Below are 17,730 nucleotides of genomic sequence, written 5' to 3'. Positions count from 1 at the left end.
TTCAATAAAAGCATGGATGAGTTATGATCCTGCTGTGAAATATGACACACAGGAAACAACCGCCTCCTTAATCATCATTTCAGAGGGAAACAGTGACAGGAGTTTAAGAAAGTCTGATAAAGAGAGGGGTTACATGAGAGGAAGACTCAGCTGCTGCTGAAGACTCAGAGACTGTGTTTACTCCAGTGTACGTGTGTGAAACCCACTGTCTGCATCAGCGTGGGACCGTGACAGCTGCCTGTCAGATCGAGGCCCCTCAGGACCCCCTGCTGGGGCTCTGTGACTGTGTGTATTTGTGCTCCCCCCCCGTGTGTGTGATAGCTTCAGTATGTTGGTGCAAATCACTTGTCAAGTGCAGATGGGGGAGTGGAGGATGTAAGATGCTTTGCTTGTAAGCACTTTGTCTACTTTGGGTATGTGACTGAGAAACATGCTGTTCTCATGCAGCAGCAGAGGAACGAATCACACGCTCTGATCTGTCGCACAGGGAGCACAGTATGGGGTAAGGAGCTAAGACACCACATACGTTTGTCTGCTTATTTTTGTTTATGAGCATCTTATTGACAAGGTTCTTCTCAACTAAGGCTGGGATTAAGAACAAAAACATGAAGCCAACTCCCCACACCCAACCCTCTCACTTAGCCCTCACATTTTTGGCACCTATGGTGTGGTTTAAGTTATCAAAGATAGTGCTTTAAGCAAATTAGATTTTACTGGAAATGCAATAGGTGCATGTTTCTTTAAGGTGAAATATGTGTTAAAGATAAATAACATCAACAAATCACAGCAAACCGTACTCTAACAGATTCATTCACAGACTACCAGAGTCTACAATCTCAGAGCTCCAAATCCAACCTAAGAGGAAACAAGCTTAAAGAAGATAGAGACTGGCTACCTGCTAAGCTAAATGTAGATATGTGTAAGCTACCTTCTAAGCTAAAAGTAGATAGGTGTTAGCTACCTGCTAAGCTAAATGAAGATAGGTGTAAACTACCTGCTAAGCTAAAAGTAGATAGGTGTAAGCTACCTGCTAAGCTAAAAGTAGATAGGTGTTAACTACCTGCTTACCTAAATGAAGATAGGTGTAAACTACATGCTAAGCTAAAAGTAGAAAGGTGTTAGCTACCTGCTAAGCTAAAAGTAGACAGGTGTTAACTACCTTCTAAGCTTAATGTATGTAAGTGTCAGCTACCTGTGAAGCTTAAAGTAGATAGGTGTTACCTACCTTCTAAGCTAAATGTAGATAGGTGATAGCTATCCGCTAAGCTAAATGTAGATAGGTGTTAGCTACCTTCTAAACAAAAATAGATTGGTGTTACCTACCGGCTAAGCTAAATGTAGATAGGTGTTAGCTACCTGCTAAGCAAAAATAGATTGGTGTTACCTACCAGCTAAGCTAAATGTAGATAGGTGTTAGCTATCTGCTAAGCATAAATAGATTGGTGTTACCTACCGGCTAAGCTAAATATAGCTAGGTTTAAGCTACCTGCGAAGCTAAACTTTGATAGGTTGTTAGCTACCTGTTAAGCTAAATGTTGATAGGTGTTAGCTACCTTCTAATCTAAATATAGAAAGGTTTTTAGCTACCTGCTGAGCTTAAAGCATACAGGCGTTAGCTACCAGCTTAGCTAGAGTAAGTAGTTTTTAGCTAACTGCTAAGCTAAATATTGATAGGTTTTAGCTACCTTCTAAGCTAAATGTAGCAATTAGAATTTGTTCTCTCATAAACACAGTCTATTTAAACATCACACACTGTACTTCTCATTAATGCCCGCTTCATCCATGCTGATGCAACAAGCTGCTACTGCTGGCAAAGCTTAACCTCCTCCACCCCAGCCTCCTCCTCTATAGCATCAATCATGTTACACCTTCATATTTAGATTCATGCTACTATGGATTGATTTCTTATGAATTAATTTTATTGTGAAATGTATTTTAAGAGGGTCCTGGCTGAAATGCAGAGCAGTCAGGTCGGTGCCTCCGTAATATTTATGATTCCAAATTGGAGCAGCTCCTACCAACTTCCAGGCACATGAGGGAGGGTAACATCCATCGTAACACACCACACACCACTGGAAAATCTAGCAAGATAATCTTTAGAACCATGCAATAATTGAGCCTTTACTGATTTGGTTGAAAGGGGGGATTAAGGCCCTAAATCAGATCCAAAATTGTATAACATGTAAATGTGCATCTATTTTTTATACAGTCTGTGTTTGAAACACGCTGTTGCATTCTGCCTTGTATAGATTATTGCCCTTTTTGACCATGACTCCACTACTGGGAGGGAATAACATAAATGTCATCCCAATAATGACTTCATTAAAGAAACACGAGGCAGGGAATTGAAAATGAGATCTGGCATAAAATATTGTCAATTATGAAGTTATTTCTGGGTCTTTTACTTGACTTCAAAGCTTGTGTATTTGGACTTTTTTGGCTTCTCTTTTCCAATCTTAACGTCCATCAGCTATACTCTGACAACAACATAGCCTCTTTGAGAAATGTCCAGTATCTCAAGGCTTCAAGTGCATCCAAATAACAGTATCAAATATCCAGCCGAGACTCCCTCCACCGTCTAATGGGCTTGAGAGAGCAGAGTTTGAGATGAAAATGGCATCAAAATCTGGATGAATACCGACACAAAAATGTAAATACCTACTTAAGAACACTGACTGATTATCAGATCTTCACTGATTGGCTCCATGGTTCATTTTGGCCAATGGATACGTGTCTTTTTTCTCTTCATATGGACTGTTTTCTAAAGCTCGTTGAAACTTGATTGATCAATGCCGCTCTGACTTCAAACAGCATCAGTATGCATCTAATATCAAAAATCCAGTTCTGCGCCAACAGATCCTGCTTCATATGCAGATATGTGTTTGAAAGGATAAGCTCTTGTTTGGCTGGAAACATTCAAAAGCTGCTTCCATAAAAACATATTTCTTTCATATTTTCTCTGGCTGCATTTGGGACTTACAGCTTTTGGATGTAATAAACAAGAAGACCACAGTCTTCTATGGGAAAAGTTTACTTGGTGTTCTGCAGGGACATTAATTCTACTTTAGCGCCTTCTGCAGGGATGTATCATGCTTCCTCTCATTGCATTAAGTAACCCACAAGTCTTGACCTATGTGTGCAATTCAGAAATTCAAGGGCTGACCTTATGTATTCAGTTTGCATGGGAACATTTGGTCCCATCCCAGCATTCAGAGAGAGTTCAGGCACTTCTTACTTAGAGCAGACTCCTCTCCTTCACTCTGACAGTTCTTATCAGGAACACTGTGGAAATTTCTCTTGCAGTCTTCGTCTATTTTTGCCTCCCTGTTGGCATGTTAGCCTTGTTATGTGTTCTTCGGCTCCGACAATATCCAGCGTATAAAAGAAGTCTCCTGGCTCCTTTGAATTCCTGTCTCAAGAGTTTCATTCTTTATTTAGACGCTCTCCAATTTACCTCGCTGTCACCTCCCTGCAGGTATCAGTTTATGTGCCTGAAGACCTGGCTGTAGACTTAACAAAACAGGGAAGTTAAGGTGCTTAAACTTGTGGTTTCTCTTATTTAAGGACACTTCAGAAAGTGCTCATACCTACAAGTGACATCCTGGCATATTAAAATACTGTACGAGCCACATGCAGGCATTGTTCGTGGATTTTTGTCATGTATATTTCAGCTGCTCTGTTTCCATCCCATGTGAGGATGCTAATGTTCCTCCCTGCCCTAAATCTAAAGCTGGGGTGTCGCGCCGAGTGCACCCATTATTGCTAATTATTTATTACAGCCTCAGGCAATGTGCCGACTTGCCTCCTCAAATCAAACATTGTTATTCTCCAGACAGGCTGCGTAGCGCACCAAAAACGGCATTTTAATAGCCTGAATATTCGCCGCGCCGCAGTATTTGGGTCAGACTGATGTCGTTGTTCGAGCCTCGACAGGAAAACGCTCAGGTGTTGACAAGATTTTTGTCAAATTACCTGCCTGGCACCGCGCTCAGATGCTGTGTCTTCTCTCTGCTGTCTTCGTCACAGCTGAATGTGCACAGGCCTGGAGATGTATTACATAAGACATGAGTATATTACACTGCATTTCTTTGATATTTCAAGACTTGCATCAGATTCATCATGAAGTGCTGGAGTTATCTAGGAAGAGGGAGCAGTAGGGCTGGGGAACTGAATTTTTAAGCAGCAATGATATACCCTGTACTATAAGATGGGGCAAGGCATTATTGATTTTTTTTTTATCTGCTTATGTTGATCAAAAATGCAGAGGCCTAAAGCTTAGGAAAAGTTTGTTTAAAACAAGAATCCTTATAGGAATCATCCTTTTATTTTCATGATTTAAGTGAACAAATATAGAGGTCCTAGACACCTTACACCAGTGATACTCAGTGTGTGGCTCTGGAGTCACATGTGGCTCTTTTGTGGTTATTTGTGGCTTTTTTATGTCTTAATTTTAAATATCATTCCCCCAGAAAACCTGACAAAAGGTAAACTTTTTTGACCCTTTTCACATTTTTTTTGCCACTTTTCATCAATTTAAGCTTCCTTTTTCCATTAAATGGCACTTTTTCCTACTTTTTTGCCCACTTTAGCTGCTTCTTTTCAGCAATGTTATCCCATTTTTGCCCTTTTTCACCATTTTTTTTTTGCCACTTTTCACCCATTTAAGCTACCTTTTGCCATTAAATACCACGTTCTTCTTTGTTTGTGCCCATTTTAGCAGCTTCTTTTCAGCAATGTTATACAAATTTTGCCCTTTTTAACATTTTTTGCCACTTTTTGCCTATTTAATCTACTTTTTGCCATTAAATACCACTTGTTTCCTCTTTTTTTGCCCGTTTTTGCCACTCTAGACTGCCATTTGCCCATTTTATTCACTTTTCACTCTTTTTTGCCACCTATTTGCCACTTTTGGACCATTTTTTGCCACCTGTAACTCTTTTGTTGCTACTTTCTGACCCTATTTCCATGTTTTCCTCCCCATTTCTGTCACCTTATACCCATTTTTGTTCCTTTTAACCATTTTTGCCTCCTTCAACCATTTTCACCACTTAGATCGTGGCTCTTGCAAAGGTATTTTTCAACAATTTGGCTCTTTGGTTAAGTAGGGTTGAGTAACACTGCCTTATATGGATTGATTTCTTTAGTTTAATCAGCCAAACTCCAGACAAAGCCCTGCACAGTTTAAATTGCATACAAATATTGGCAACAATTGGTAAAAAAAAATGTGTGGAACTGGCAATTTCTGAAATAGGCATGACAGTATATTAAGATTTTAAGGTGTGTTAATATGTTTTTTCCTTTTCCGTCCATTTCTAGAATTGCCAACATATTTGTGCAATATGTATGGTGCTCTCTCTGATTGGATTAAAAACATAACTTAAGATCTGACTGATACTCCAAGTTTCTGCACTTTTTGGCACCACCAGTCTTAAAAATAATCAAGATTTGGTCATTTTGAAACACGCGGTATTCGAGAAAATGTTGAAAACATCAATACATGGAAATGTTGCTGACGGTTTTGTACACTTTGGATTGTGTTGGAGCTAGCCTGCAGTTTTTGATAGTTAAACAAAGAAATCGCACAATGTTTGGTGTCTAGGACTTTGCTTTTTGTTGCCCTGGTATCAACAGGCTCCATCTAGCTTCCTCTGCTTACCTGAAGCTGGATTGCAGTGGCTGCAGGCAAAGTATGTCCACCCTGGCATCCCTCTTCCCAGCAACATTTTCCAGCTCTCTTGGTATTCTGAGGCGCTCCCAGGCCACATAGGATATGTAATCCCTCCAGTTCGTTCTGGGTGTACCATGGAGTCTTTCCCAGGTGGACATGCCTGAAAGACCTCCACAAGGAGGCAACTAGGCATCCTGATCAGATGGCTGAACCACTTCAACCTGCTCCTTGCGACGCAAAGGAATAGTGGCTCTACTCCGAGCTCCCTCTGGGGCCCCGTTCACACGGAAACGAATTCAGGTGTATACGCAAAAGTTTTTTGTTGGATCGGCGTTTCATCCACACGGACACAGCGTTTCAGGTGACTGTAAATGATACTTTTTGAAACCGGGTCCCAGAGTGCATAAATCCGTAAACGAATACCGTTTCGTCTCCGTGTGGACGGCTATCCGCATCTTTCTTGAAACAATTACGTCACACGCTACGCTACGCCCTGTAGCTCTTCTAACGTGCCTGTGCAATTAAGGATGACTACAGGGTTGTGTTCGTGCTGCAGATGCTACTGAGCTTGTTATGGCTTTTACGGCAAAATCTGATGCTCCTTTACCACCATCACGAAACACATTAACCATATGTTTGAAAATCCAACGCAGAGAACAACCAGAAGGGCAACTAGAAAAAAGTTTTTGTTAGTTTTCTGTGATATTCTTCTTCTACTTTGGTGCATTTCCGTGGCAGCGTTACAGCACCACTTACAGGCTTGGCATATGTACTACAGCGTTTTCAGTCGTTTCAGTGGTTTCATTTTTACGCAAATATTTCCTGAAACGATTCTGTCTTTATGGAAAACTTTTCCAAAACGAAACGGCAGTATAGCATTTTCGTTTCCATGTGAACGGGCCTGGATGTCTGAGCTCTTTACTCTAGCTGTAAGGCCGAGTCCTGACTCCCTCCTGAGGAATCTCATTTCAACTGTTTGTATCTGTCATTACCCAAAGCTTTTGGTTTAATTTTTACGAGAAAAGTAAAGTTTGTATATACTGAGTGGTGTAGGTTGTTTGCAGATGAAGTCACACCACTGCAAAGATTTAAAGATGTCCCAAAAGTTGGGGCACATTCAGGCAAAAAGTTAAAAAGGTCTGTAGCTCAGAAGCCTCCGTTTTCACCTACCAGGCTGATTCAGTTCAGTTGCATTTGGAAACTAGAAAAGCACTCGGAGAGGGCAGACCTCCGCCATTAGTAAAAAATCCTTTAAAGGATCCAGATGGTGATCCGGATCACTCCCAAAATCTAATCAGTTCTTCCTTAAGCCATTTCTGACATTTCCTGAAAATTTAATTAAAATCCGTCCACGACTATTTGAGTTATGTTGCCTACAAACAAACGAACAAACCCTGCCGATCACATAACCTCCTTGGTGGAGGTAATCAGTCTCTATTTTGAGATCCAGAGTACTAAGAGTTAGTCTCCTGGATCCCAAAGGGTTATTTCTCTGGGTCCAGTTTGGCTTTTTGAATTGGATGAACAATGGTCAAAGCAAAAAGGGGAAACGGTTTCAAATGGGGGCTGCATGGCTGTGCGGGGGTTAGCGCTGTTGCCTAACAGCAAGAAGGTTCCTGGTTCTCTTTCCGGTCAGGGCTTTTCTGTGCAGAGTTTGCATGTTCTCCTGGTGCATGCGTGGGCTCTCTCTAGGTACTCTGGCTTCCTCCCACCACCAAAAACATCCTTGATGTGAGGTGTGAGTGTGAGCATGCATGGTTGTCTGTCTCACGATGGCAGCCCTGTGATTGACTGGTGACCAGTCCAGGGTGTCCAATGACAGCTGGGATAGGCTGCAGCACCTGATGACCCCCAATGGGATAAGCAGTATAGAAAATGGATGGATGGCTCTCAAATGGGAGTCAGCGACTGTGGTTAACATAAAAGAGCTGGCTCTTTTTACAAGCATGTACACCTCACATCATCACGGTTAGCTCTGCCCCACAAGCTCTATTTGCTCTTACTTACTCTTCTAGACTCTGGGCTCCCTTCATCCGGCTTGGCGTATAAGGGGAGCTCTGTAGGACTGAGTCATTTGTGCTATCATTTGCCTCCACAGCAGTCAAATTGGTTAACCTTTGGAAGAAATACTTTTTTGTAAAGGGTAGGGATCAATTTTGATGTATGTAGAACTGTTTTAATGATAAATTCAGTATTCTTATCTTGTGTTTTTCAATTATTTTCCCAAATCTAACATTGGCATCTCACTTGGCCTATTGATAAGGACTTGTTGTATCTTTACAAAAAAATTGAATTCATAAATCTATGTCTTGTATTGCCATCAGCTATAAAACACATAGGTGTCATTGTAGGTCCAGGAAGCAGGGCACAGATCCTTCTCTATTGGAACCACTACAAACACTAGGATGATGTCTGGTCTGACCTGAAGGATCAGTGAGGGTCTACATGGACATGACCCTGTCCGGTTTCCACACGGCCCCCTTTAGCTGTGATTTATCCTGAGGCTGACATGTGGAGGCCCTCCTGCTGTGAGAGAGGCCCGAGGTGGAAGCAGACTTTAGGATAGCAAAAGGCAGTGTAATCCTCGCGGCGGGGGAGGAAACGTGCATGATGGGCATGAAATTAAATGTGCACTCTCATCTCAGGTGAGCGGTGACAGCAGGCACGTCCCGAAGAAGGTGGGCTGGAGATTTGGTAGACGGGGGACTCTAAATCCCCACTGTGACACAAACATTCACATCAGAGAGAATTTCACTTCTTCACATTCATCTGCGGCCTTTCCTGACAAAATCCTCTCTGTTTATCTAAAGCCTCTTTCACACGAACATTTTAGGACAGCTTGTCCCTTTATGTTTCTTTATTTATGTATTTTAAAGCATTTTTATAGTCTTTGTGCCTTTATAGTCTTTAACTTTATGTGCCTATATTTCTGATGGTTGTGTTTTTAACACGACTACAAAGCCTCATTCCCTTTGGGGATAATAAAGTCGACACATAAACTGCACACTTTAAAATATTTCTGACATTACCTGGAGGTGCCTCATGTTTGAATACAAATGTCACTGTTATAATACTTCACATCATTTAACCCATGAGCCCTCTTTGAGCTGTTTGAAGCTGGTTTATTTGGTCTGATTAGGTCTGTTTACATATGCTAAAACTATTCCCTCTGATTAAAATCATCCTGATTGGAGATTCCCACTTCACAGTTAAGATTGATGCAAAATAAAGTGATCAGATTGTGATGCCTGCACACATGCATGAAGCATTTAATCAGAATACAAGCACTCTGATGCACACAGAGATACTCAACCAGTTTAGTCTGTTTGAAACAGCAGAAGAAGAAGCTTTTCCTTTCTGTTGCTTGCCGCTGTCACTGCACACCTTCAGAACTCACTGCTACTCTGTACCCCTCGATGTGCACCAGAGGTTTCATTCTGCTCCACTCTCATGTCTGTTACTTTGGACATTGGTGATCTATTTCTTTGGACAATCCTGTACTGCAAACAACACCTTTTCTCCGTGTTCTTGATTATGAAGCTGCAAGCTGCAGTAGTGCAGTAGACTTGTCCTAGAGTCAATGGGTAGACTGTGGTGGGACCTTCAGATACGTAGAGTAAAGCCTGTTTCAGACTGGCCATGACACAGCTTGATTTTCATTTTGTTTGCTCATTAATGAGTCACAGTTTTGAGGTCGCCTGAATGAGTGCCATGTGTCATGCACAAGATATGCACATCTCACTGGTGAGAATCTAGAGAATAGAGGACTCGCCTATTTTATCTGCATGCTATAGACAGTTCTCATCCAAGGCAGACAGGCAAATGATAACTAGAGAGCCATATTTATATTATTTTAGGATATTTATGTCCACATTGGTAAAATATGTCTGCTATCTGTGTCTTGCTTGTATTCTATGATTTTCTCAGCTCTGTTTGATTATACATTAAATCCAGTCACTTAAAGGAAGAGTCACTGAGGAAAACTTATAAGGAAAGACAGTGCTGCGACAGCGTGGGGGCACTACCAACACACAGCATATACACACCTTTCTATAAAAGCTGGGACGGTGCATGCTGGGACGGACAAGCACAGCAGCTGTGTGCAGGAAATCATCAAGAGTGTAGTTTGCTCACACTAGGGCTTGAGTACAATATGGTTCAGTATGGTAAACTGCCAAAAAGTTTGTGTTTCCACGCACACCTGGTGGGGTAAAGCCTGATGGCAGAGCCACCAGCTGGAACCATTTCTTGTGCTTCAAAGCGCTGTCCAATTCCCTCCAGTGTTAGCTTTTTAAAATTTTAGTCTTAGTTTAAGTCTTTAAATGAAATGCATTTTAGTTTTAGACCCATTTTAGTAATTTCTGTCTTTTTAGTTTTAGTCTAGTTTTAGTCAATGAAAACTCAAAACATTTTAGTCAAGTTTTAGTCCATAAAAAGCCCTCACATTATAGTTTTTACATTTTGTCCAAGCCTTTATTTTTTCTTGCCTAAATCTGGTACCAAATCATGGTAGTGTGTTCTCTGCACTCTGCCAAACCAGGGGTCCCTGCTTTCTACAGCTGAGAGACAAAAGAGATACAGCTGCATTGTTTTTACCCACAGTGGAGAAATATCACAGACTTTGAATGTCCGACGAAAACTACATTACATTTTAGTCTACTTTTAGTTATCTTGATGAAAACTAAACAGACTTTTTGTCAGTTTTAGTCATCATAGATGTATTTTTGTTAGTCTTAGTCTAGTTTCTGTCATGGAAAAAAGGCTGTCGACGAATAATTTTAGTCATAGTTTTAGTTCACTAAATTAACACTGATTCCCTCTGCACTTCCTTGTTACCTGCAATTTTCAGGCAGGTCTGCAGCTCTGAAGTTGTCGATGTGATGGTATAACACACTGCATCATCATGATAGTTTTCCTTTTATCCAAATCCACAGGATATTTTATCACGGCACTCTGTGGTTGTGTTTGTGACCGCTGTTGAGCAGGAAGTGACAATTCTTTGGACCAATGAGCAAACTGCATTGTGTCTAATGTGTGTAGCTCCATCATTTAGGGACAGATGGGTAAGTTAGGCACCCCTACAGAAGGGTGCCAAAAAAGTAGGATGGCACAGGCGGTTATTTGGGATCCTATCCAACTTTTGACAATGGCAAATAAATGTGTACCATGTATTATCAAACTGAACCAGACCACTCAGCGGAAATGACCTGTAACACAGCCGGCCACTACTAGTAGCAAAAGACTACTGGCTCTGTAATCCCAAAGAAAACAATCTATAACTGCTAGGGCACTGATAGCTTCTTGTAGGACCAGTGCAGTTTAGCACTGTTCTGACCTATGAAACGGGGACATATGACTGAAGCACTGGGAGACAACACTCAGCTCAAAAGTGCGGACACAAAAGAGGTCTTGGAAATCATACGACGGTAATCATTCACCTAACATCACTTACTCACAGCTTCATGATGTTTTTCCTTGCACTAGTTGCCTTTGTATCGTTCAGACTAAGAGTAACTCCTTGTACATGTTGTAATAATTTAAAGGCTGATAAAACATTTGACATAAAGGTCACCATAAAAGAAGAGACCTTCATCTCCTACTAAGGATTGTCTTAATCAAAAGGACCACCAGCTGTTTCATAAGAACAGTCTCCAGCTGTGTGCATGTAAAAGGGCAAACCCAGACACTCTTCAGGCCTGAATATTCAATCATTTTTTAGGGGTTTATTTGTGGAAACAGCTTAATTTTTAAATCAGTTTTCTCCTCACTTGAGCAATCATTCAATTTCTCCTTTTGACAGCTAAACAAAAGCAAAAAGAAAAATTGGCTTCCTCTGAGATAACTGATGTCAGCAAGCTCCTCTCAAACTGCTGATGTGTGGGGTTGAATTTGAGGTAAAGCTGTGTTCTGTTTGAACTCTGCAAGAAAAAGAAGATATGCAGCAGTGCTTTTCAATGCTCTCTGAGACAGACAGTGGAGAAAAAGACGCTAGACTTAAAGAGGCGCGCTTTTTTTCTGCTATTGTTGTGTCTTTACATCGGTTCATCCAAATATAAAGAAAAGGCAAATTACTGCATGAATGCATCGTCTACTGCTAAAAGGGCACACATCACGCTCTGAGTGTTCGAGAATATTGGCTCTAGATGCAGATTTTTTTTCTCTTTTGTGCAAATTGAATCAACATAAAAGCGAACATGGATAGAAACGCGTCCCTCTATTCCTCCACTTTGACTCGCCGTGGCTGTCACTGCTAGTGTTTTCTTGTTTCCTTTCTTTAGGAAGCTTCTCCGCCTCTGTCTCTCTGTTTGTCTCACCGCTAATTGAGACAGAGAAGGAGAGAGGAGCAGGAGATCAGGTGGGAAGATGAGAAATCAATTAGGACTGCGGGTGGAGGGCGTCATTACGCATTCACATCCCCCTCTGTGGAGAAAAAGGCCTGTCACCTGCTGCAGAATCAATAGAAATCAAAGAGCAGCGTCACAAAGCCACCCTGCTGCCGTCTATCTCAGTTCAAAGACGTGATTAGCCCGGTGCCAGGGATCACAAAGGTGACCCACAGACCTGACTCCTGTGGGCCCCTTACCTGAACACAGCAGAGTGATTATCATCATCTATAGCTTAATCAATAACCATCTATACCAGGATTTATCATTCAAAGCCTAAAGAATCAAGGTCAAGGGCGATCTTTATTCTGGCAGCAGTTCTTGGCCTTTTAGCCCAACCTGCCAAACATGAATTAAACCACAGAATAAAATCATTGTTGTGTCTGAGTCCCAGTGTTCCTCCTGCATAAATAAGAACAATCTTTCTCTAAAGAGAGACACACTTGTGTTTTCTGCTGCAGCAGATTTAAATGCAATCCTTGTATCACAACGTTTCTTAAAGTGGTCGATGCGTGCTCTGCATGACTGTGCAGAAAAAAAAGTTTTTTGACAGTTATGGAGTCTGATCTGGGCTTTTATCAAAAATGCTCTCCTACAGATTTCAGGAAAATTTCAGCCCCAGAAGTCTGCCTGAGAAAGTTTTCACACGTCTCTCACAGTGGGGGGTTATCCTTGCTAGATGTGTGAAAGTGAGTGGCTATGTGTTGTTCAACACATTTATGAAAAGATTACAAACTAGGGAAAAGGGCAGAGTGACATGGAACAAAATCAAATCCAAGCACTCTTATTTAACAAACTGCAATACAAGATTTACATACAGTACTGTGCAGACCGTTTAGGCATGTTTGGGCCAAAAGTTGAGGCTGAACTAAGGCTTAGATGTAGCGAGTAAGCCACCTGAGGTCATGAAGGAGGATTGACACAACACCTGTAGTATTCTGGGTAGAGCAGGGGGGGCTGTGTCATGGGGTAGGTGGCGAGTACTGGGGTTGCGATGAGCCCCTGATCATGCTGTGGTGTCCCAAGTGCCCGAGAACTGTCAGCAGTCTCTGGGCATATTACCAGGGGAGAAATAGCCCAGACAAAAGAGATGGTACGCTACCCTAGGCCATGCTTCCTCACCACATCCAGCCCTGACCTCCACCTACAGCGACCGCGCCGCGATCTGCCTGAGGAAAATGCACCTTCTCTAGTCTATCAGAGCAGTTTTACAGACGGCGCTCCAGTCCAGCAGTGGTGCCTCCCGGGAGCGCCACTCAGCTCTGCTTCATTGTAAATCTATTTTCAGCGCAGGCCAACGTCCAGTACTTTCAAAATACAACACAAACACAGACTCCTGATTGTAAATCATAACCATATCAACATTACATCTCATGCTGCAGCGAGAGCAAGGGGTCAATGAGAGGTTGGTGGGTCACAGAGCTACAACGGCTCCATTGGCAAGGAAAATTTGACTTTTGAGGACATTTAGCCAAAGAATTTTACATAAAACCACAGATCCTTCAAGCAAACATAACCTTTTAACTTCCTAATGTATTCACCGAATGGCGGAAGCAATAATACTGGAATGGATGATAAATTAACCCCTAAAGGTAAAATAGTCCGCTGTAGTCCAGTGGGCAAGGTTGCTTGCCTTTGGTTGGAGCAAACCCGTGGCGCTTCGGTGCACGACGCCGTCGTCGTATGTGGAAATTGTGGGTTACTCCCCTGTAGAAGTGAGGACTTTGTTATTTCTTTACCAGATGATATTCCAGTTGCCCCTGGTAATATGCAAAGACACCGGAGCACAACCAAGGGTTTTGTAAATCCTCCTTCCTACCTTCCCTCAGATGGTGCCTTCAGGCAAGCTTACTCGCCACACATACCCTTACTTCTACTTGGCTCAAACATACCTAAAAGCTCTGCACTGTATCTTAAAAACTTTTCCCAGCCATAGTTGTGAGTACAAAACATAAAGAAGCTGTCTCATTATGTGCACAGAGGTTACATCAGCCACATGCATAGTCTTCAGTGATGCATAGGTGTGTATAAACGTCATCACCCTTTCCCACCCACTCTTAATGAAATTTACTGAATATTTCCTGTTGCACTTGTCATGACTTGGGGACTATTTATGTTTGTGGCAAACTTCGATCCCGGACAAGCCCCCATTTGTCACTGCCGGCTCTAAGCCAGTGACTAATAACAGGAGGTGGCACGGAGTTGTTTGAAACAAAACGTAAATTTATTAGCAACAAATAGTTAAATGTAACAATTATATTAAAGAAAGTTCAATGTTGCCAAAGCAACCTAACAAAAAATATAACTAAGATGGGGAGTGGGGGTCAAACGAGGAGCTGGGTCTCTCTCAGCCTCTCCTAGCTCCCACCGAAGGCAGTGTTGGGGGTAACGCGTTACAAAGTAATCCATTAGAGTATTCAGATTACTTTTTTGTTGTAACGAGTAACATAACGCGTTAGTTTTACAATTCAAGTAGTCCCTTTGTTAGTTACATTTTCATAACAGTAATCCGTTACTAAAAGAAAAATCCCAAATTTCCTCTCTCTTCCATGGCTTCAAAAAGAGGGAAAGAAAAAAGGAAGCTCCTAAAGCATCTGCTCTGTTTGTCCTTCTCTCTTCCTGTAGTCATGTTGGCATGTAGTGCCGTGCCAGCAGAAGGTAAACATTCTGCACCATTTAGCACGCATTGTTAGCTTGTTGAACAAGCGAGATGACAGAGAGGACAGCAGGCCACTGTGGAATTATCCCCATTATGATGGATTTTTGGATAAAAGGGACAAAAACAGCATCCTGGTGAAACGTAAGTTTAACGCTCTGTTTGCTTTAATTGAATCAGCTGTGCAGCCGTTCTTAGTATGCCCTGTTGTTACGCACAGCGTTCGAGGGATTCTGTCTGCCTCTGCTCAGCTTGTTGTCTGATTGTGAGCATGTTTAAGAGCTGTAAAGGTTTTCCTGTCTGTTAGCGGTGTTGTCAGGCTGCAGAGATACATGATGGGCTGTAAATGAGGCTGTACATTGGCATTAGAGTCTGCATATTCAAATGCAGACATGCGGTTGTTATCTGTTGTTTTACAACTACCGAGTGGAACAAGTGGCTAAAGGGTTTTAATATTTAATGCAAAAGTACTCTAACGCGTTAGTTTTAGAAGTATGTAACGCAGCAATCTAACGAGTTAGTTTCAAAAGTGACGCTACCCAACACTGCTGATGAGCCTGTTCTTATCAGGATGAGAACACCGGGCCCGGGTGTTCTCAATCTGCATCCCGACCCTGATTGCTCGCCAGGCCGCACCCACTGGTTCCTGAAAACAAAACACACCTCAACCAGCAAAAAGGCAACCAGCAGGATCGTCACACACTCTCACATCAGCTCATTCCAACCTTATTCTGAAAACCCACTTGGTAGCTGGCAAAGAATGTGGGGCAAAATTAGCCTGAAAATCTCCTCTTTTTGCATTCATGAATGCAACACACCTTGTACAAGTCTTAAAGCAACAAATGCATCAGCACCTGATGGTGTAATGACAGATTAGCCTTCATATAAATGCCATGTGTTATTTCAGGTCTTCACAGGGAGGAAAGAATACTTGCATTAGAAAAATGCATGTAGTGGCCTTTCTGTGTGCAAACCCTTCATTTAAACGTTGCCCAGTAGACGTGTGATATGAGCATTATCAACCTGCTCTCTGGGTGCATTTTCCTGAATATTGTCTGCTGTGCGCTCAGCTTAGTTAACCCAGACTACATGCAGAACATTTCACATTTTTTGCATTTTAAAACACATTATATCTTGTATCTTTTGAATTTGAATATGAACAAAATCAACAAGTCAAATACTCTATGGAGATATTTCCCTTCTCTGTGGAGCCTTCAAACATCAGTGAATAAAATTATTTGTATGTAAAATCAGGAAACGTGTTCCTGAAAGAATTACACATGAATAATAAGACAGGTAGCCTTTGAAGTCTTTTCACACATTAACTACTTGCTATTTTTACTCCAAATCAAGAAAAACTGGTTCAAATATTGATTGAATATTTGAAGATAGTTCACAGGGTGTTAAAAGCAAGTAGCAGCTGAATAATTGCTGTGATTAAATATTCAGAGTATCCTGCTTTGCAAATGGAAAAAATGTTTATTCACTCAATCACTTTGCAGTTGTAATTTCTCTTAAAGGTTTCCTAACTTCTAAATTGAATTGGAGCAGTCAGATTAATGCTGTTTTCCCCCAGTCTGCATGTGAGAATTAAGAGATAAAGGCCTGGAAGCAGACAAATGCTTTTCTATACCACCCTGATAACCTTTCCTCTCTCCTCTCTGTGTTGCAGTTCCCCCTCAGATCGTGGTTCGGCCGAGAGACCAGATCACAGCCCCGGGTCGTACCGTAACCTTCCTCTGTGGCACCAAAGGAAACCCTCCACCCGCCGTCTTCTGGCAGAGAGAGGGCAGCCAGGTGAGGAAGCCTGTGTGACATGTTTCAAAGCCAGCTCTGAAACTCCACCTGCTCTGAAGATGACAGTCTTCCTGCCCTCTGAGGCGTCTATCACAGCTTCATGGTCAATTTGTGTGTGACAGTTGCTGTGCTGGAGGAGGGCGTTTGAGTGGCAGGAAGGCCTGTTGGTTAACTAGACTCCCACTGGTGACAGAAACTCAGTACTGTCACTAAAATAGAGCTAGAGGAGAAAAGCAGAGGGGGATTAGGAATGTTGGAAATGGGAAAAGCAAACAAACAACTTTTATGTCCAGATGTACTGAAGAATGGAAACATGGCACATTTTTTCACAAAATAGAGCATCTTAACAGTAAACTTTTTAACCGAGAGATTTAAAGTGATTTATCAAAAAAAGGATGGTCACAGCTTGATAAGGATGTTTAATTGGGCTCCTGTCCTCATCCCATCAAGCAGAATCAGTTAATTTGTGATTCTGCTGCACGGTGGTGCAGGGGTTAGCACTGTTGCCTCAGAGGAAGTAGGGTCCTGGTTCACTTCCTAGTCCTGATGCATGCATTTGTTCTGTCTGGGCACCCCAGCCACCAAAGACATGCTCGTTAGGAACTAATTGGTGACTCTAAATTGAGTGTTAGCAAGCCCTGGGATTGACTGGCCACCTGTCCAGGTTGTACCCTGCCCCTCACCCAATGGCAGCTGTCCAAAATGGATGGATGATGGCTGTTGAGGAGAATTAGGTTGCAACTACAGGCATGGTTTAACTTAAGTGACTGCAAGCCTGTGAACAATAGTAACTGCTGAAGAGATTTGCATGGATACAGCTACCACAGCACTTTTGCTGAGCTGGTCAGCAATTTTTATTGAAAGAAGAACTAAGAACTACACTGGAAGCTTTTCTTGGAGGAGAAGGTGTTTTTGCTCTTCTCCAGACCAGTTTAATTCACCAGATGGCTCCTCTGATAGTAAAAAACTGTGATGACATGACAAGTAGTCACCTCAGTGGCAGCACATGCCTACTGTGACTTATGTTTTGTTGCTCTGGGCCTTGACCAGACCCCCAGCATTGGTGCCCCCCCTCCCCCCCACCGCTGCCAGACCATCAAGTGCAGTTTCATTGTTAGTGATCAGAAACAAAAAAAATATCAGAGAAATCTAAGCAGGATTCCAATGCAAAATGCATCATTCAGTCAGGACCACTTTGTCAAGAAACACACAGGATCTGTGGACAT

General features: G+C 42.1%; 1 protein-coding gene across 3 annotated transcripts in view; it reads left to right on the top strand.

Annotated features, from left to right (window-relative positions):
* Positions 1-17,730, top strand: part of robo3 (roundabout, axon guidance receptor, homolog 3 (Drosophila)) — a 161,345-nt gene that overhangs the window by 94,133 nt on the left and 49,482 nt on the right. For all 3 annotated transcript variants that reach the window (XM_041802131.1, XM_041802130.1, XM_041802129.1), the window contains one exon: positions 16,380-16,504. In XM_041802131.1, coding sequence (XP_041658065.1) covers positions 16,380-16,504 — 125 coding nt within the window. The remainder of the gene's footprint in view (positions 1-16,379; positions 16,505-17,730) is intronic.

This window comes from Cheilinus undulatus, linkage group 12 (genome assembly GCF_018320785.1).
Source record: "Cheilinus undulatus linkage group 12, ASM1832078v1, whole genome shotgun sequence".
Taxonomy (NCBI): domain Eukaryota; kingdom Metazoa; phylum Chordata; class Actinopteri; order Labriformes; family Labridae; genus Cheilinus; species Cheilinus undulatus.
The sequence above is the reverse complement of the archived record's forward strand: the minus strand, read 5'-3'. Positions and strand labels throughout refer to the sequence as shown.